Source organism: Cyprinodon tularosa, unplaced genomic scaffold, assembly GCF_016077235.1.
Source record: "Cyprinodon tularosa strain WSP-4 unplaced genomic scaffold, ASM1607723v1 ctg1003, whole genome shotgun sequence".
NCBI lineage: Eukaryota > Metazoa > Chordata > Actinopteri > Cyprinodontiformes > Cyprinodontidae > Cyprinodon > Cyprinodon tularosa.
The window spans coordinates 127,548-148,626 of record NW_024037787.1 but is presented as its reverse complement, the minus strand read 5'-3'; the positions used below and the strand labels follow the sequence as shown (position 1 = coordinate 148,626).

Below are 21,079 nucleotides of genomic sequence, written 5' to 3'. Positions count from 1 at the left end.
CCATGTTGGACCTGCTGCTCTACTGGTGCAGAACCGTCTTAGAACACGGCGCTGAGCCTTTACCTGACGCCCTCTGAGACTTGGTCTCTCTGGGAATGACGGGCTCGTTTTCCTCCAGTTCGCTGTCTGACTTGGACTCGTCGTCAGACCAGGGGTTCCTCTTCTTCACCTTCTTGGCTGCAGCTGCTTTGGGCGCCGGAGTCTTCCTGACCCTAGGAGCTCCTGCAGCAGAGGAAGAAGAGGATCAGCTGGACGGAGGAAGCGGCGTTTAAACACCGGAGGTCCCGGTACTCACCCGGTTCTTTCTTCTCTTTCTTGACCCGCGGAGCTTTGGGTTTGGTCACAGAGTTTTCTGCAGGTCCTCCTTCGCCGTCGTCGTCAAACTCCAGCTTTACGGCGAGATCCGAGTCGCCCTGAGAGCGGAAGCAACGTCCTGAGGTCAGACGTTCCCGGAGCGGACCTCCTCTAATGGCCTCACTTACCTTCTTCTTCTTGGTCAGCTTCTTGGCGGCGTCGGACTTGATGGGCTGAGTGGGCGGTTCCACCCTGCGGCCGAAGGGTGAAGGCATCGTCTCCTCCAGGTTCATCTTCTTCACCTTCGGTTTGCCCACCTTCCCCTTCACCAGTTTGATGGCCCGGCCTGCGCTCTGCTCCTCCTTCTCCTGCGCCTCCACGTTCTGCTCCACAGAAAACACACAGATGCTCAGGAAGCAGCCATGATGAGGGAGAACCCGGCAGAACCAAGCTCCGCCCCCCTTCCAGCTGATGCTCCATTACACGACCACAACAAACAGGTTCCTTCCTCTGGTTCACCATCATCATCATCATCATCACCACCATCATCACCATCATCATCACCACCATCATCATCACCATCATCATCACCACCATCATCATCATCACCACCATCATCACCATCACCATCATCATCACCACCATCATCATCACCATCATCATCACCACCATCACCATCATCATCACCACCATCATCATCACCATCATCACCACCATCATCATCATCACCACCATCACCACCATCACCACCATCATCATCACCACCATCATCATCATCATCATCACCACCATCATCACCATCATCATCACCACCATCACCACCATCATCATCATCACCATCATCATCATCATCATCACCACCATCATCATCACACACCACCCCACCATCATCATCACCAACCAATCCCCACACATCACCATCACCATCATCATCCACATCACCACCATCACCATCTCATCACCACCAACATCACCATCACATCATCACCATCAACACATCATCACACCACCATCACATCATCATCACCCCCATCACCACCATCACACCACCACACCACCACACATCATCAAAATCAACCACCATCAACCCACCATCACCACATCCACCCCCATCATCATCACCCCTCCATCACCCCCATCACCCTCATCATCACCACCATCACATATCACCTCATCACCACCATCACCAACCATCACCCATCCACATCACCACCCACATCACCACACATCAACCACCACACATCACCCCCATCATCATCATCACCATCATCACACCATCAACCACCACCATCACACCACACATCATCACCCCATCACCACCATCACTCATACACCACCATCATCATCATCACCACAATCATCACCATCATCACCACCACACCACCCTCAATCACCCCCACCATCATCAATCACCACCATCACCACCCATCACCTCATCATCACCACCATCACTCATCATCACCATCATCATCACCATCATCACCACCATCACCCCCACCTCATCACCCCACTCATCATCCACCACACCACCTCACCATCTCATCATCACCATCACAATCATCACCACCATCACCACCTACCCTCATCACCACCATCACCATCATCACCCCCCATCACACCCTCACCATCATCACCACCATCACCACCATCATCATCACATCACCACCATACCCCCATCACCACCATCACCCCCATCTCATCACCACCCCACCACCCACCATCATAACCATCATCAACATCCATCACCACCATCACCCCCACCTCATCATCACCACCATCACCCATCCCACATCCCACCATCATCACTCACCATCAACCCCATCATCACCCCATCCCACCATACCATCATCACCACCATCACCATCATCACCACCATCACCATCATCACCACCATCACCATCATCATCACCATCACCATCATCATCATCATCACCACCATCATCATCACCATCATCATCATCACCATCATCACCACCATCACCATCATCACCATCATCACCATCATCACCATCATCATCACCACCATCATCATCATCACCATCATCACCACCATCATCATCACCACCATCACCATTATCACCACCATCATCATCATCACCATCATCACCACCATCATCATCATCACCACCATCATCATCACCATCATCACCACCATCACCATCATCATCATCACCACCATCATCATCATCATCACCACCACCATCACCATCATCATCATCACCACCATCACCACCACCATCATCATCATCACCATCATCACCATCATCATCACCACCACCATCATCATCACCATCATCACCACCATCACCATCATCATCACCACCACCATCATCATCATCACCACCATCACCATCATCACCATCATCATCACCACCATCATCATCATCACCATCATCACCACCATCACCATCATCATCACCACCACCATCATCACCATCATCACCACCATCACCATCACCATCATCATCACCACAATCATCACCATCACCATCATCACCACCATCACCATCATCATCACCACCATCATCATCACCACCATCACCATCATCATCACCATCATCATCACCACCATCACCACCATCATCATCATCATCACCACCATCACCATCATCACCACCATCACCATCATCATCACCACCATCATCATCATCACCATCATCACCACCATCACCATCATCATCACCACCACCATCATCACCATCATCACCACCATCACCATCATCATCACCATCATCACCACCACCATCATCACCACCATCACCACCACCATCATCATCATCACCATCATCACCACCATCACCATCATCATCACCACCATCATCATCATCACCACCATCACCATCATCATCACCACCATCACCATCATCATCACCACCATCACCATCATCACCATCATCATCACCACCATCATCACCACCATCATCATCACCATCATCACCACCATCATCATCACCACCATCATCATCACCACCATCACCATCATCATCACCACCATCATCATCATCACCATCATCACCACCATCATCACCATCATCATCACCACCATCACCATCATCATCACCACCACCATCATCATCATCACCACCATCACCATCATCATCACCACCATCATCATCATCATCACCACCATCACCATCATCATCACCACCATCATCATCATCACCATCATCATCACCACCATCATCATCACCATCATCACCACCATCATCATCACCACCATCATCATCACCATCATCATCATCACCACCATCACCATCATCATCACCACCATCATCACCACCATCATCATCACCATCATCATCATCACCACCATCACCACCATCACCATCATCATCACCATCATCACCATCATCATCATCATCACCACCATCGCCATCATCATCATCATCATCATCAGCTGGGTTCTGTAGAACTCACGTCCAGCTCCTCGATGAAGACCGCCAGGTCCTCCTTCCACAGATCCTCGGGGGATTTCCTCTGCAGGTCGTTCAGTTCTGCTCTCTGCACAGACAGACCCACTGGGTTATGATCAGGCACCAGAACCGACACCAGCAGCCCGTCCCGGCCGGACCGGTACCTTCTGGTCCCTCTGCTTCAGCAGCTCTTCCACCTTCTCCTTGGTCAGGCACCACAGAGGCATGTTGAGGATGTAGTTGAAGTTTGGACCCGACGTCGATCCCGAGTCCACGGAACCGTCGCTCTCGTTACCATCGGGGGCGTCTTCTTCCTGAGCCTGTCGGAAAGTCCCACATTCATCAGAAGCTGCTTCCCCAGCCGCCCCGGCGCCGGTTCTGTAGCCAGCGCTGCTGTACCTTTTCCTGGGCTTTGGACCACGCAGCCACAGGATCCGATTCGTAGCCCTTCTGCACCAGCATGCGGATCAGCTCCCGTTTGGACTTGTTTTCTGCAGAGAAAGACTCGGTTAGAGGAGAACGGGACCGGCTCAAAGCGGCGTTTGGGTCGGCGCTCACCGATGGAGATCTTCCCTTCGATCTTCTCCAGAACGAAGCGGGCCTGGTTGGACAGCTTGGCAGCCTCGGCACCCAGGCTCCCCTGGAGCCAGTCCTTCCTCAGCTTGTAGTAGTGCAGCCGCAGCTCGAAGAACTCCTTCAGGATGTCCTGGACCGAGTCGTACCTCTTCAGGCAGCCCATGTGGTCAAACAGAACCTGGAGGGAACAAGCGGAACCGTTGGACACGGCCTACCATCTGGGCTAAAGAAGGTGAGGCTGCGGTCCGTTACCATGGAGTTACAGGTGAGGCTGGACTGCAGCTTGAAGACTTTGTGGAGGCCCACGGCCTCGGCCTGCGCAAGCTTCTCCTCAGACATGCGCACCACAAACTTCACCGTGGAGTCCGTGTGGTACTCCTTGTACTCGGAGATCAGCGCTGGAGTCTTGTCGGTTCCCTGGACCATCGGTTCCAGAACAGACTCCTTATAGGCCTGCAGAACGGACAGAACTGTGAGGAACATGGCGGCCGTGTCCTGAGCTCCATGACAACAAACCCTGACATCATTTAGCTCCTCCCCCATACGAGGCCAGTACCTGAGTCCAGGTCCGGACGGGAAGCTCCGTGATCTCGATGGTGTTTTTGTCTATGACCGACACCTCTCCACTGACCAGGTACTGGTTGTGACCCAGTTCATGGATCACACCTTTGAAGTTCTTGTAACTGGGGAGCTGGAAGAAAGATGCAGATAAAGAACCAGAACCAACCCAGCTGGATTCAAGAAGATACATCAGACGGGTCGCAGCGAAGCGGCGTCGCAGCGAAGCGGCGTCGCAGCGAGGCGGCGTCGCAGCAAGATGGTGTTGCAGTGCTTTGCTTTAAACAGGTTCCTTGTTCACACTAGACATGTAAAACATGGTTCTTCTCCTAATTAAGGTGGAGTTTATAGTTTCAGGCTGAAAGTTAATCAGCATGAACTCCTGATCCAGCAGAAGGAAGGCTGAAGTCGGTCTGCGCCTTGGGGATCAAGGCAAAAACCAAAATAAAATCTAAATCCTGAAATTCTAATTCCTGTCGTTCAGGCAGAAGTTCTTTAAATATTAGATTTTAAATCACGAATCTAAACATGGATTATATGACCTGATTTTTAACAGGAAGCAGACGTTCTCGGCTCCAGAAACCGTTACTGATGGCGTTCTTCGCAACTTCTGCTGTGAACTTCTGTTTTACGTAAAAGCACGCCGCTTACGTCACGCATGTGGCGGTTTAGGAGCAGTGACCCGTAGAGGGACGTACCATGGGGAGTGGGTCCTGGTGGTTCAGCATCCTGTTGATGTTGTTGACGATCTCTCTGGGGTCGTAGTTTGGGATCTTGCATGCCCAGCCTGTCCCGATGCCCTCGGCGCCGTTCACCAGAACCATGGGGATGATGGGAATGTACCACTCTGGCTCCACTTTCTGGTTGTCGTCGTACAGGAACTTGAGCAGGTTGAAGTCCATGGCGGGGAAGAGCAGCTTGGCCAGCGGGCTGGATGGAGGAGAGGATCAGAATTGGTTCTGTTCAGCCCCAAACAGCCGCTGGTTCCGACCCGCCGGTGTTACCTGAGCATAGTGAAGATGTAACGGGGACTGGCGGCGTCTTTGCCTCCGTTGATGCGGGTTCCGAACTGACCCAGCGGCTGCAGGATGTTCACATTGTTGCTGCCCACAAAGTTCTGGGCCAAGTTCACAATGGTCATCATCAGAGCTTGCTGCGAGAGACGGGAAGCAGAACCACGTTAGAACACACACAGAACCGCTTCGGTCCTCAACCCTGAACTGGACAAGTTCTGTTCCTACAGTACCTCTCCGTGGTGGTAGGCGGACATCTCCGCCACAGAACCAGCCAGCTGGGCCACCTTCACTTCCCTCTTGTCGTTCCTCTTCAAGCAGGTGAACAGAACTTTCCTCTGACCCGGTTTCAAGCCTGAAAGACAGACAGATGCGGGTAAACCCCCCGGCCAGTGCGGACCACGCTTCCGGAGGCAGAACGTCTACGAACCGTCCACCAGGGAAGGGATGGACCTCTCGTTGTCGGAGTTGGAGAACAGGATCAGCTCCTTGTTGATGAAGTCATTGTAGGACAGATGTTTGGCCTGAGTCCCGTAGAGGTATTGCTGCAGGGAAACCAGACGGCGGTTAGAACCCGAGCTACAAAACAACATTTTCAGCCAAACGGTTCAGATGCAGCAGAACCTCAGGCAGGCCGTGCATCCTCCTCTGACGCCTGTCCTCCATGAAATTGGTCAGCCACTCCTTCCTGTCGTCCGTCTTCTTCTTGCTGAAGGCCTGGACAGAGAGAAGACGGCGGCTCAGAACCACACGGGCAGCGCCGGCCCTGACAGAACCTGCTCAGAACCCTACCAGAGTGATGGCGGCGTCGTCCTCGGCACCGTTGTATCTGAATGTGATCCGATGCTTCTCCATGTCGGCGAAGTACTCCTTGGCCTCTTTGCTGGTACTGGTACCCAAACCTGGAGCAGGGGGCGGAGTTTGGATCAGGATCAGGCGGATGGGATGGCGTTCTGCCCAGTAAGGAGGGGAACCAACCTTTGTAGTACTTGATGTGCCAGGTCTTAAAGTTCTCCGTGTGCTTCTTCCACTCTTCAAACTCTGGGAGGCTGTAGAAGGCCAGCTCCTGCTTGTTCTTGGTCGCCTGTGGAGAGAATTCGATTATTATGCCTGCCGATGACCGGAATGGACCGGACCGGACCGGACCAGTGTTACCTTGACGATAGGAGTGATGAACTGCTCCAGGAAGGTGTGCTTCAGCAAGGACGGCCAGTTATGGTGGAAGAAGTTGATGAGCAGCCCTTTGATGTGGGAGCCATCTTGGTCCTGAAAGAGACGAGAGGTTTTAGCTCCGGGATCCGGGTCGGTTCCGGCGTGGCCAGCGGCGCCGGGAGTGGCTCACCTGATCCGTCATGATCATGATCCTGCCGTATCGCAGCGTCCTCAGAGACTCCGGGTCGTCGTAGCTCTTCTTGTACTGCAGTCCCACGATTTTGATGATGTTGTTTATCTCGGCATTCTCCATGATCTGTCAGGAGGAGAACACGTCAGATCCACACCGCGCGGTTCTGATCCAGTTAAAACCTCAGAGAAGGTCTGCAGTGGAACCTTGGAAGATCCAGAGGTTTTATCGAAATCGACAATTGACAGAGTTCTGGTTCTGACCCAACGCGAGCGGTGTGTCAGCTCACCTGTTTGTGGGTGGCCTCCCGCACATTCAAGATCTTCCCTCTGAGCGGGAAGACACCGTAGCGGTCTCGCCCGATGACGCCCAGGCCGGACACGGCCAGAGACTTGGCCGAGTCTCCCTCGGTGAGGATCAGCGTGCAGTCAGACGAGTGTTTGCCTCCTGAAACAGACCCACAGAGACACGTCATTAGGACCGGGAGGGGGTTCCATTTAACCGGAGTGGAACCTGCAACTGGGCCCACCTGCATCGTTGGCGTCATCCAGCTTGGGGATGCCTTTGATCTTGCTATATTTGACGGAGGAACACTTCTTGTTCAGCTGCGTCTGGGCCTTGAACTTCACCCAGTTCAGGATGCTCTCCACGATCCCACAGTTGGTGGCCTGTGGGGGACAGAGGACTCGTTTCCGGGTCCAAACACCCGACCGAAGGCGTGTAGAAGGAAAACCTTACCGCTCGGATGAACTTCTCAGACAGGACACACTTGGAGCCGAAGTTCTTGGTCTGCAGCGTCATGTTCTCCTTGGTCTGAGAGTCGAAGGTGGGGTTCTCGATCAGGGCGTTCACAAAGACCCAGATGTGGTTCTTCACCTGCGGCCCAGAAGAGAAACAAGGTTAAACCGTTGGAAAGGCGGGCCCCCGATTCAGGTGGGACGGCCGCCGACTCTACCTGGAAGGGTTTGACCGACACTCCAGCCTTGTTCTTCTTCTTCACCACCTCGATGAGCTTGGCCACGATCTGCTCCACCACGTAGTCGATGTGTCTGCCGCCCTGTGATGCAGAGCCCACGGTCAGTCCCTGCGTCTGGCCCCGCCCCCGCCCCCCCGGCCCGAGCGGCTGCGTACCTTGGTGGTGGCGATGCTGTTGACGAAGCTGATCTGCTGGAAGCCCTTCTCGCTCATGGTGAGGCAGACCTCCCAGCGCTCGTTCACCATCTCATTGATGACCTTCAGGGGGACGCCCGTCTCGTCCAGCTTGTCCTTCACGTACAGATCTACGTAGCTCCGGAAGCCGTTGACCTGTAAGAGAGGAGGTCAAGAAGTAATGGGATTACTTTAGCAGCCAAAGACTTCACTTTCCTGGAGACCAGGCGTACATTGTACTCCCTTAGCTAAAAATATTGCCTTGTTTTGGGATCTATGGCTTTTGTACGCCCTAATAATGCCCGGAATATTGTTGAATATCTAATGTTCCTTGGGGGGAGTCTAGTCTGATTTTTCTCAGGGGGAAACAACATTTTGCCATCATCCTGAGCCGGGGTACAACACACAGCACAACCATACCATACCATACCATACCAACTTTATTTATAAAGCACTTTAAAACAACCACAGTTGATACAAAGTGCTGTACAGTTTAAGAACACAACATAATAAAAATAATTTAAAAACAGTTTAAAAACAAAAAACATACAATTTAAAACTAGATCCCACTGGTGTTGAAAGCCAAGTAAAATAGATGGGTTTTAAGACGAGCTTAAAAAATGGGCAAAGAAGGGGCCTCTCTGACCTGCAAAGGTAAGTCATTCCATAATTTGGGGCCCATAACAGAGAAAGCCTTGTCCCCTCTGAGCTTCCTTTTTGTTCTCGGTTCCTCCAAGAGCAGCTGATTTGCTGACCTGAGAGACCGATGGGGTACGTAGGGATGAAGAAGCTCAGAGAGGTAAGCTGGGGCAAGATTATGCAATGATTTAAAAACAAACATAAGAATTTTAAAATGAATCCTAAAATATACAGGCAGCCAGTGAAGTGAGGCCAGGGCAGGGGTCACATGTTCTCTCTTTCGAGTACCTGTCAAAAGTCGTGCAGCAGCATTTTGTACTAGCTGCAGACGTGAGAGCAGCGACTGACTGACACCCAGATAAAGTGCATTACAGTAGTCCAATCGAGTTGAAACAAAAGCGTGGATCAGTGTTTGAAAATGCTGCCTGGAAAGAAAAGATTTCACTGACGCCAATCGCCTTAAATGATAAAAGCTGGACTTAACCACGGCTCTAATTTGGCTGTCCAATTTAAAATCACTGTCCACCTTAAAACCAAGATCAGTAATAACAGGTTTAAAATATACCTGCAAAGGTCCCAGGTCAACAGAGGAGGACTCACAAGAGCCACTGGGTCCAAACACCATCACGTCTGTTTTGTTTTCATTAAAGTTTAGAAAGTTCAAGGCCAACCAAGCTTTAATATCTCCTAGACATGCCAGGAGATGTTTGATTGAATGTACATCCTGCTGCTGTATGGGCAAATAAATCTGACAATCATCAGCGTAACAATGAAAAGAAATCCCATGTTTCCTAAGGATAGAACCCAGAGGCAGTATATAAAGAGAGAAAAGCAGTGGGCCAAGAATTGAGCCCTGTGGGACACCATAAGACATTGAAGCAACAGATGATTTAGAGCCACTAATATTCACTGAAAAAGTCCTCTCCTCCAGGTAAGACCTGAACCATTTAAGAACAGTGCCATCAATACCAGCAACGTGGTGTAATCGCGATATTAAAATATTGTGGTCTACTGTATCAAAGGCAGCAGTTAGGTCAAGTAACATCAGAACAACATGGTGACCAGAATCACATGCAAGAAGAACGTCATTAAAAACTCTTATTAAAGCAGATTCTGTACTATGAAGAGTTTTAAAGCCTGACTGAAAAACCTCCAGAATGCCATTGTCATCTGAAAACTGTGTCAGCTGACAGTACACAATTTTCTCTAAAACCTTAGAAAGGAAAGGCAGCTTCGAAATAGGCCGATAATTAGCCAGAACAGTCGGATCAAGGCCAGGTTTTTTAAGCAGTGGCTGCACTACTGCATGTTTAAAACTAGCAGGGACCACACCTGAGGACAGACTGCTATTTATAATTGCAAGAACAGGCTGCCCTATGCTAGGTAAAATATCTTTAAAAAGTCGTGGAGGCACAGCATCCTGGGGGGAACCTGATGGCTTAATGTGGCGAACCACATCCTCTAACAGTAAGACAGTCACAGGCTCAAACTGATTGAAAGCAGCCGAGCAAGGGACTGAAATTGAAGGGTCAGAGTCAGGAGCTGTGATAAGAGCCCTGGTACTACCAACCTTTTCAATAAAGAAACGCATAAAATCATCACACACATCAGGAGAAGCTTCCAAACAGGCCTTCTGAGAAATATTAAGCACAAAGTCAATGGTGTTAAATAAAACACGTGGGTTATGACTGTTTGAAGCAATGATATTTGCCAAATATTCCCTTTTTGCCTCTTTAACTGTGCTCTGGTAGAGACGCCAACTGTCTTTTAAAATCTGAAGACAACAACAGTATTTACCTGTGAAAGATTTTTATTCCACAGGCATTACTGGTTTTATTTAGTTTGTCCATTTAGACCAGATCCTGAAGGATGAATCTGTTCGACCGAATGGAAAGAGAACTTCTCTGTGTCTAAATGTCCCGAACGATATTAAGTCAGTCCTCAACTGCAGGAGCTTCAGGCTTTAACTATTTTCCACTGATTGTCTTTTTGCAGCAGTTTTTTGTCCGACATAGTCCAGTTATCAAATGTTCTCCAAGTATAAGGATTAACAATTACATGGGATTCTTTCAGTAAAGATGTTATTTAGGGCGATCAGTACTAAATCCGTAGCAAATGTTGAACAGATGCAAAGATTTTTCAGGGTTCTTCATCGAAAAGATGGATAAATGGATGTTTGTGGATAACTGTGAGCTAATTTTGGCCTTTGGACGTTTCCAGCTGCTAGAACTGGCCTTCAGAACAACACAGCTGCTTGTTCAACACATCAGGTCACATTTACGGAATGATAGAGTCAGATAGATAGAAATGTGACAATCAGGTTTCAGGTTAGTTTCAGTATTTCTAGACTGTTTTTCAGTTTGTCATTGATGTTCAACTTGCTGTTTATGTAAAAATAAAGTTTCAACTTCAGCAGAAAGTTTAAGATTGTTTGAATTTCCACCTCTAGTCAAACATCCTTCCCATAATCAGGACTAAAGGAGTGTAGGGAGTTTTTCCTCTCCACTGTCGCTACCAGCATGCTTAGTGTGAGGGATTGCTGAAGAGTCAATGAGTCGATGCAATCAGCTGGTTTTCCTTAGATAGAAAACTTGGAATCAATCTGACTGGATGATCTGGATCTATAAAGTGACCTGAGATGACATGATGTGAATTGGAGCTATAGAAATAAACTGAATAGAATGGAATTGTTGGAACAAAGAGAAAATGTTTGTAGCAGTCCACCTTAAAATGCAGGAAACAGGGTTTCAGAGAAGTAGTGCTAGCTAGCAGCCTGCTGGAGACTCACCGGTAACTTCTTGCCGTTCAGAGAGACCTTGACGCCCCTGCAGGAGCCCGCCACGTCGTACGCCCTGCGGGTCAGCAGCGCCACGATGTCTCTGTCCAGCTTGTCCATCTTGAACTTGGCCAGGTCCGGCTGGAAGGTCACGCAGGTGAAGTCGTCCCCGTCGAAGAACTTGATCTTGGGCTCAGAAGTCTTGGTCATGTTGTTCTGCCATGTCTGAGGGTCAAACACACAGCATGTTAGAGCCGTTCCCGCTGCAGCCGCTTCACACCCAGGTGCAGTCATTCCTCGTTCCCATGGTGACACCAGCTATGCTGCCGCGGCCCGTCGCTACCAGAACCTTACCTGGAAGAGCAGAGTGCTGGGAGGGCCTGCTCAAAGAAGACTAAAATGAGATGATGGGAGGAATTAAAGGCGACCATGGAGACAGAACACCCCATAATGATACTAGCAACAATAGCTGCCCCCGCTCTGAGCTCACCTGCTTGAAGCTGTGTCTGTACTCTTTGCAGGCCGTTTCCACGGTGAACTTGGTGCTAAAGATGTTGCAGAGCTTAGCGCCGTAGCCGTTCCTCCCACCTGGACACAGATCAGCATTACAGAACTTCCAGAACAATCCGTCAGAGGAAGCTAAAGCTAGGAGCCCTACCCCCCCACTGCTCTTACCCGTCACCTTCTTCTCATCATCATCGTAGTTGCTGGAGGTGAGCAGGTGGCCGAAGATGAGAGCAGGGACGTACATCTTCTCCTCCTTGTGCTCCACCACAGGGATCCCTTTGCCGTTATTCCAGATGGTGATGGTGTTGGACTCCCTGGAAAAACACAGCGGTCCGTCAGCGAGCAGCGCCAGCAGCATGGGACGGAAACGCTAACTGGTCCCATCCTGTCTGCGGCGTGGGACGGAAACGCTAACTGATCCCATCCTGTCTGCGGCGTGGGACGGAAACGCTAACTGATCCCATCCTGTCTGCGGCGTGGGACGGAAACGCTAACTGATCCCATCCTGTCTGCGGCGTGGGACGGAAACGCTAACTGATCCCATCCTGTCTGCGGCGTGGGACGGAAACGCTAACTGATCCCATCCTGTCTGCGGCGTGGGACGGAAACGCTAACTGGTCCCATCCTGTCTGCGGCGTGGGACGGAAACGCTAACTGGTCCCATCCTGTCTGCGGCGTGGGACGGAAACGCTAACTGATCCCATCCTGTCTGCGGCGTGGGACGGAAACGCTAACTGGTCCCATCCTGTCTGCGGCGTGGGACGGAAACGCTAACTGATCCCATCCTGTCTGCGGCGTGGGACGGAAACGCTAACTGATCCCATCCTGTCTGCGGCGTGGGACGGAAACGCTAACTGGTCCCATCCTGTCTGCGGCGTGGGACGGAAACGCTAACTGGTCCCATCCTGTCTGCGGCGTGGGACGGAAACGCTAACTGATCCCATCCTGTCTGCGGCGTGGGACGGAAACGCTAACTGATCCCATCCTGTCTGCGGCGTGGGACGGAAACGCTAACTGATCCCATCCTGTCTGCGGCGTGGGACGGAAACGCTAACTGATCCCATCCTGTCTGCAGCGTGGGACGGAAACGCTAACTGATCCCATCCTGTCTGCGGCGTGGGACGGAAACGCTAACTGATCCCATCCTGTCTGCAGCGTGGGACGGAAACGCTAACTGATCCCATCCTGTCTGCAGCGTGGGACGGAAACGCTAACTGGTCCCATCCTGTCTGCGGCGTGGGACGGAAACGCTAACTGATCCCATCCTGTCTGCGGCGTGGGACGGAAACGCTAACTGGTCCCATCCTGTCTGCGGCGTGGGACGGAAACGCTAACTGATCCCATCCTGTCTGCGGCGTGGGACGGAAACGCTAACTGATCCCATCCTGTCTGCGGCGTGGGACGGAAACGCTAACTGATCCCATCCTGTCTGCGGCGTGGGACGGAAACGCTAACTGGTCCCATCCTGTCTGCGGCGTGGGACGGAAACGCTAACTGATCCCATCCTGTCTGCGGCGTGGGACGGAAACGCTAACTGATCCCATCCTGTCTGCGGCGTGGGACGGAAACGCTAACTGATCCCATCCTGTCTGCGGCGTGGGACGGAAACGCTAACTGGTCCCATCCTGTCTGCGGCGTGGGACGGAAACGCTAACTGGTCCCATCCTGTCTGCGGCGTGGGACGGAAACGCTAACTGATCCCATCCTGTCTGCGGCGTGGGACGGAAACGCTAACTGATCCCATCCTGTCTGCGGCGTGGGACGGAAACGCTAACTGGTCCCATCCTGTCTGCGGCGTGGGACGGAAACGCTAACTGATCCCATCCTGTCTGCGGCGTGGGACGGAAACGCTAACTGATCCCATCCTGTCTGCGGCGTGGGACGGAAACGCTAACTGATCCCATCCTGTCTGCGGCGTGGGACGGAAACGCTAACTGGTCCCATCCTGTCTGCGGCGTGGGACGGAAACGCTAACTGATCCCATCCTGTCTGCGGCGTGGGACGGAAACGCTAACTGATCCCATCCTGTCTGCGGCGTGGGACGGAAACGCTAACTGGTCCCATCCTGTCTGCGGCGTGGGACGGAAACGCTAACTGATCCCATCCTGTCTGCGGCGTGGGACGGAAACGCTAACTGATCCCATCCTGTCTGCGGCGTGGGACGGAAACGCTAACTGATCCCATCCTGTCTGCAGCGTGGGACGGAAACGCTAACTGATCCCATCCTGTCTGCAGCGTGGGACGGAAACGCTAACTGATCCCATCCTGTCTGCAGCGTGGGACGGAAACGCTAACTGATCCCATCCTGTCTGCGGCGTGGGACGGAAACGCTAACTGATCCCATCCTGTCTGCGGCGTGGGACGGAAACGCTAACTGATCCCATCCTGTCTGCAGCGTGGGACGGAAACGCTAACTGATCCCATCCTGTCTGCGGCGTGGGACGGAAACGCTAACTGATCCCATCCTGTCTGCGGCGTGGGACGGAAACGCTAACTGATCCCATCCTGTCTGCAGCGTGGGACGGAAACGCTAACTGGTCCCATCCTGTCTGTGCATAGAGAGGCTCTGACTAGGCAGGGTGAGCAGATTATTTTCCACTTCTGTCTCTGAAATTAAAACTATTTCTTACATTTGATGGACAGACTATAAAAAGTTATAAATAAATAATTTTAACTAGTCTGTGCAGCATCTAGAACCAGAACAGATAGAGAATGTTCATCTATTAAAAACATAATGAGATCTACGAGTAAAAAAAAGAAAAAAGCAGCAATAAACTCTGTGGGACGGTTTCCATGGTGACAGAGAGGCGATTCTCAGAGAGATCTGGGAAGTTTCTCCAAGTTTTTCTTTCTTTTTTCCTAAAGAGGTGAGAGAGATCCGCTTCGCTGACCTGCTCTGTCTGCTCCTCCTGATTCTGGTTTCTGTGAGGCTCAAAGAGGATCACTGCTTTATCCGTTTCCTCTCCTCCTGAACTCCTATCATGGGGAAAGTTTTCTATTTAATGTTTCATTTATCATTTTTTAAAAGCGGATGAGTTTTACTTTGTAACTGCGTCTCTCTTGCTGTCAGACCCATGAAATTGCTGCTGAAATAGACCTGGACTCTATCCACTGATCTCTATTCATTAACTGGATTGCCGGAAAAAGTGAAGCCACCATCCACCATATTGGTACTCCCCACTCCCACGGAGATGTGCATTTAAAATGCCTCCCTGTGCAGCATTTGGCTGCTAAAACCAGCAGTTTTCTGTCTGCAGGAAGACGTTCAGCTGGTAATTTCCCAGTCAGTAAATCCATCTATAGCCGATGGATCCTATAGTTTAGTCTGCAGACTAACATTAGTCTGGCTCTCTCAGACTGACTGGAAGACATTGACTGAGTTAGACACTGACATTGGGTCTAACGTTAGAAAATAGAGCAAATAGAAAGTCATTCACTGGGAAATGTTAATGTAGGAATTATTTATTAAGTGGATGATGCTGTAGTTTTTGTAGCGTTTGTTTATTTCTCATTTGAAAATGTGCTGAAATATATTGCAGGTTATATTGATGGAAAAAAACAACTCAAACATTTTTAAAGGCTAATTTACAGACACAGCTTTAAGTATACAGCATCATTCATTCATAATCTGCAAATAGGAAAATACTAAAACATTAACAGACATTTACTGGTAATTCAGTCTTTATGTAAAATCATCACTTTTGGCTCATCTGTTTTATTCTGCTCCATTAACACATTCATTTTATTGTGATAGATTGTATAATATGTTATATTATATTTATTTATATAGACTTCATAATGACTCTGCAATGTGATGGGCCTATTTGTTTTATTCTAAGTTAAAGTTAATCTGCTGATGCTATGAAACAGTCTGTGTCAAAGTGATCAATTTATCTTTATTTTAAAAGTCTTAATTCTCCCTGAAAATCAGAACATCATGGTTGTTTGATGCTGCAGGACACCGATTGTTTACATCGAGACCAGTCTAAGTAGGGAGTACCAATATGGCTGCCGGTGGCTTCACTACCAATGGACTATCAGCAACCAGGGAACAGAGATCAGAGGCTCTCTCTCAGCTGGAGCTATGCTGCCCCCTGCAGGAAATCCTCCCCTCTGACTTTCAATGAGCTCCAAACGCCACGACCTCGTCTGACATCACATATGTTCTGCATCAGGTTCGCTGTGTTCTGCGCTCCAGCTCTGATCAACCGAACAGAACCCTCAGCCACCTGTTTGGACCACAGGCAGCCAGACAGGATGGAGGCCCGAGTTCAGATCCTATCAGTACTCACGGGTCGATGGTGACCTTGATGGAAGTCATGTTCTTGTCCCGTTGCTTGTTGTCTGCGGCATTGACTGTGAGAGAAACAACATGGAGTCAGAGGATGCAGTGGAACCCGGACCGGGCCAGGAACAGAACCGGGACAGAACAGGGATGCTGGGAGGGTCTGTGATGATGACAGGGATCGCTGCCTGCTGTTAGCCTGGAGGTGGGATCAATCAGAACCATGTGACCCGGCCCCCAGCTGCTCGCTCTGCACCACAGAGAACCTTTATCTGAGGGTTTCCTTTTTGGGTCGGGACCAAACGGAGCCGTTGGTGCTGAGGGGGGGGCCCTCCCTCTGCAGCAGCTGCTCACAGCCTCCTATGAGCGCCAAGAGACTTAGCTTAGAGGCTAAATGACCCGGCGAGGAAGGCTGAATCTATGTGAGATGGATCTATAGCCAAAGAAATGTTTAAATACAGTTTGTCCGAGTGGAGTTGCCGTATGATGATGTCATAAGTAGGGGCGTGGCCCCGGGCAGATCTGGTACCTACAGCGGCTCCCTCCTCCCATGATGCCGACAGTCATCCCCGCATTCAGGACCAGCTGATGTTTCCACTGAACATCAGCGGCCCTGGAGCCCCCCTCCCAGAGAGGCGGCCCATTAAACCCATCACATCCAGCCCATAGCATCACGGGTCCAATCCGTGCTGTGAGGTCAGCCGCTTTCATCTGGATCCTGCTCTCAGAACAAACCCTGCCAGCATCTGCCGTCCCATCACTGAGCAAAGCCTCCAGGAGCTTCAACTCACCCAGGATTTCATCAAAGATTTTGTAGAGGCCGGGAACGTAGGTGATTTCCCGCTGGTTCATTCCCACGTCTTCATCAAACACCCACATTTGCTGAGAAAAAAACGTCAGAGATCATTCACCCCAACATCCCAACATTCAGGAGGTGCTGAAAGACGCCGTGTGGGGGTTACCTGGGTGACAGGCTCCAGGGAGCCCACGTACGTGTCCGGACGCAGCAGGATGTGCTCCAGAGGGGTCTTCTTCTGGTAGACCCGCTCCACCGACAGCTTGGAGGCCGCCTTGTCCTTCTTCCCTCCCTCCATCTTCCCCCCGTCCCCTCTGCCATTAGCAGCGTCCTGTTGGACCAAAATAAAACATTTTTACACATGATGCAAAGTTAAATGTGACGCTGTTACAATTAGTTAGAAAACTAAGAAAATTAAATCTAAGGAAGTTATCATCCAGAATGGTAGAAAAATGTTCATTTAATAGAGTAGAGCAGTAAAGCTTCCGGCCTTAACAGTTTTTCCTACATTAATTTTACTTTTATACTTTAAATAGTTTTAAAAATTGAACTTTTATACTTTTACTGGAGTAAAAGGTGAAGTTGATCCTCTAACTTCTACAGAAGTGTTTTAAACAGCAGGATTTCTACTGCAGTAATAAACCTGAATACTCTGACTGATAAACAGCATTTTGATCAGAATGTGATCAAAACCAAACCTGGATGCAAACAGTCAGAAAGAATCAGTCCTGCAGTGAATCAGACGGTCAGCTGGCTGCTTAAGAGATAACCGAGACGATTGGCTGTTTGCATTTTGGTCATTTTCTATTCTAGATGCTGGTCACAGCGGGTCAGTACTGAGACCAGGTGGATTAACAGTAAAGACCCAGAGTGGCCCTGCTGCATGCCTGGTTCTCTCTGGGTACTCCATCCTACCCCTCACTGTTCACTGCTCTGCCAGGGACCTGCTGCCCTCCTGTTGCTCTCAGACCTCAGCTGGATCATGGTTCCAGCAGTGACTGGGTCACTGGGTCACTGGGTCAGAGGAAGCAGGGCTGCCAGTCCATCACAGTCCTGGACTTTACACCCATTTCCACTCACCTCTGAAACCGACCCGTGCCGAGTTCGCTTCCCTACGACCGTTAACACGCCATGCTAGCACGGTTCCTCGCCTCCTACAGGCGATCTACGGTACTACTGCCCTCTAGAGGTAAACAAGCAAACCAACATGGCGGCACCCGTAACATTCAGGAAGTCTGCAGAGAGTCAGGCAAAGAAGGCAGCCATTGGTGAGTTTACTTGACAGAGTCGGCGTTTGGGAAGTGGATACGACAAACGATCATCTAATCAACGATCGTCTAATCAACGATAGTCTAATCAGGACTTCCAGACGCAGGAAACAACAACAGACGATGAGGTTCATCTCACTGCTGAGCAGAATCATCACTGGAAAGCATGCGGCACATTGGGATCTAGAATTTTAAGGAAAGTCTAAAGTTTCCTGATTCCAGAGGCTGACTGTGAGGAGATGACGCGGTCTGCTGATGCGCTCTTTGTTATCAGAAAACCGAGCCAGAACTGAACCGTGCCGAGCCCTACTGGTGAACTAGCACCATGTTAGCACGTTTTGGTTCAGTTGTGCGTTCCATTTACACTCAACTGTTACCGTGGTTACCGTGCTGGGACTGATCTCTCCATCGTTTCTACAGGGAAGGGAAATGAATGGGCTATTGAAGCCGACAGAACCAGAACGGAACCAAACCTTGTTCTGCTAGCATGCAGCACGCCTCAAATCTACTCATTTCTTATCTAAATTCTATTCAGTTTATTTCTATAGCTTCAATTCCCATCATGTCATCTCAGGTCACTTTATAGATCCAGATGAACCAGATCATTTAGTCAGATTGATTCAAAGTTTTCTATCTAAGGAAAACCAGCTGATTGCATCGACTCATTGACTCTTCAGCAATCCCTCACACTAAGCATGCTTGTAGCGACAGTGGAGAGGAAAAACTCCCTTTGAACAGGAAGAAACCTCCAGCAGAACCAGGCTCAGTGTGAGCGGCCATCTGCTGAGGCCCACTGGGGTTCAAGGAGACAGAAGCAGACATAGAAAAAGAAGCATAGATAATGTTAAATAAATGGTGAAATATCCTGAAGCAGCAGGATGCAGAAAAACCAGGGAAGAAAATCTAAACACAGACACAGAGAGGAGAGCAGGAAGTGTTCATTATTCATTCATTCACCAATCGATTCATTTATTCATTGGTCTAAGAATAAATCAATTCATTATTAAAAACAGAAACATGTTGGATATGAATGTTTTTTAAGACTTAACAGGTGAAGAACCTTCTACAGGTTCCAGTTCAGTCTCTGGCTGCCTGCTGCGTTCAGCCTGCAGCAGCAGCTCAGCAATGTCTCACACCTGATTCATAGCAGATTATCAGGATCATCGTCCTCAGAGAAAAACCCAAAACACGCCGATCAGTGACCATCCGGAAATAAGTCAACATTTATTCAATGAAGTGTATTTATCCTTAATCTGAGCCGGTGAATAGGATGGTCTGCCAATGGAATGAGGATTTTTATTCTTACAGTAAGATAATTAGATAATATGCTCTTGAAAGACGACGATGCAATTCTTTTTCATGTTTTAAATGTTAATTTTCTCATTCCATTGGCAAAGCGTTCTTAATTCAAGTATAAATTCACTTATTTTAATAAAAAATGACTTATTTAGTTTTAGATATTTCTCAGTGTGGAGGAGCAGGGCTGAAAAACAAACTGATTCATGCGATGAAAACTTTATGATGCTTGGATTTTATTATTTATCCATCAGGTGGAGCATAAACTGACTGGAAAAGGTTTGTTTTTGGTCCAATTTGGATTGTTTTTTAATCTCTAAGTTTCAGATGATGATTAATTGATCACATTCAGACATTATTTCAATAATGGATCATCTCATTCAATGTTTCTGCTCTGTTGTAATTAAAACAGAATAACTTAATCTGGTCTGTAGCTGAGCGGATTATTTTAGATTATGATAATTTCATCAGATTAGAAAGAGAACAAAGCTTTAAAGTCTGTTTAAAGGTGATTCTGGGTGAAACCATCAGGAGGAGCTGAACCCCAGAGACATGTCGGTCCATCTGGACCCCTCGGCCCGGGTCCCTGTCCTCCCTGCCAGGCCGTGGCGGTTGTGCTGAGACCCGTCCCCGGCCCGTGGGGTCCAGCTCAGGGCTTTAATCAGACCCAGGAGCCTTTAAAGCGGGGGACTCACCGTCCAGGACAGCCCTCCGTTGGACATCTTCCTTTGTGATGCTTTATTGATGCTGCGGCTCTAAATGTCTTCAGCTCCGGTGGATTTAAAAGTCCTTCAACCTTAAGCGCGTCTTACATGCTAACCGGAACCAGAAAGGCTTTCTCATCCATCTTCTTCTTCTTCTCCAAGAGAACCGCCTGAGAGGCGAGCGGCGCGGCTATTGTTAAAATCGAGCCGGAGGCTCGGAGGGCCTAAACTTTAACAAAGATGCTAACCGAGATCCAGCCTCAGCTATAAATAAATACGAAACTAAACACGCAAATAACTGCTTAATTTCACGGACAAGCAGTAAAATGTTAAGTTAAATGAAACCCCCCTGAAAATAATTCATTAAATATTGTCTTAATTTAATAATAAAAGCGCATTTAAGCTAACAGCAGCGCCTGATGTCCGGCTCCGCCATCTACAACACAGACGGCAAAGCAGCCAA

The 21,079-nt window shown here is 49.5% G+C and overlaps 1 protein-coding gene across 1 annotated transcript in view; it reads right to left on the bottom strand.

Moving 5' to 3' along the window:
- The window catches only part of top2b (DNA topoisomerase II beta), a 27,154-nt gene extending 6,075 nt beyond the window's left edge, over positions 1-21,079 (bottom strand). The window contains exons 1-30 of the mRNA XM_038276295.1: positions 20,608-21,079; positions 17,515-17,679; positions 17,344-17,434; positions 16,560-16,623; positions 12,436-12,581; positions 12,251-12,348; positions 11,773-11,985; positions 8,328-8,501; positions 8,152-8,253; positions 7,935-8,072; positions 7,726-7,864; positions 7,486-7,643; positions 7,197-7,322; positions 7,010-7,120; positions 6,833-6,938; positions 6,647-6,756; positions 6,479-6,571; positions 6,285-6,399; positions 6,088-6,209; positions 5,846-5,994; positions 5,540-5,771; positions 4,840-4,974; positions 4,536-4,736; positions 4,266-4,461; positions 4,107-4,198; positions 3,872-4,027; positions 3,712-3,795; positions 483-677; positions 296-413; positions 64-222 (exon numbers count right to left, since the gene is read on the bottom strand). Of these exons, the coding sequence (XP_038132223.1) occupies positions 64-222; positions 296-413; positions 483-677; positions 3,712-3,795; positions 3,872-4,027; positions 4,107-4,198; positions 4,266-4,461; positions 4,536-4,736; positions 4,840-4,974; positions 5,540-5,771; positions 5,846-5,994; positions 6,088-6,209; positions 6,285-6,399; positions 6,479-6,571; positions 6,647-6,756; positions 6,833-6,938; positions 7,010-7,120; positions 7,197-7,322; positions 7,486-7,643; positions 7,726-7,864; positions 7,935-8,072; positions 8,152-8,253; positions 8,328-8,501; positions 11,773-11,985; positions 12,251-12,348; positions 12,436-12,581; positions 16,560-16,623; positions 17,344-17,434; positions 17,515-17,679; positions 20,608-20,634 (4,015 nt within the window). The 5' untranslated portion in view covers positions 20,635-21,079. The remainder of the gene's footprint in view (positions 1-63; positions 223-295; positions 414-482; positions 678-3,711; positions 3,796-3,871; positions 4,028-4,106; positions 4,199-4,265; positions 4,462-4,535; positions 4,737-4,839; positions 4,975-5,539; positions 5,772-5,845; positions 5,995-6,087; positions 6,210-6,284; positions 6,400-6,478; positions 6,572-6,646; positions 6,757-6,832; positions 6,939-7,009; positions 7,121-7,196; positions 7,323-7,485; positions 7,644-7,725; positions 7,865-7,934; positions 8,073-8,151; positions 8,254-8,327; positions 8,502-11,772; positions 11,986-12,250; positions 12,349-12,435; positions 12,582-16,559; positions 16,624-17,343; positions 17,435-17,514; positions 17,680-20,607) is intronic.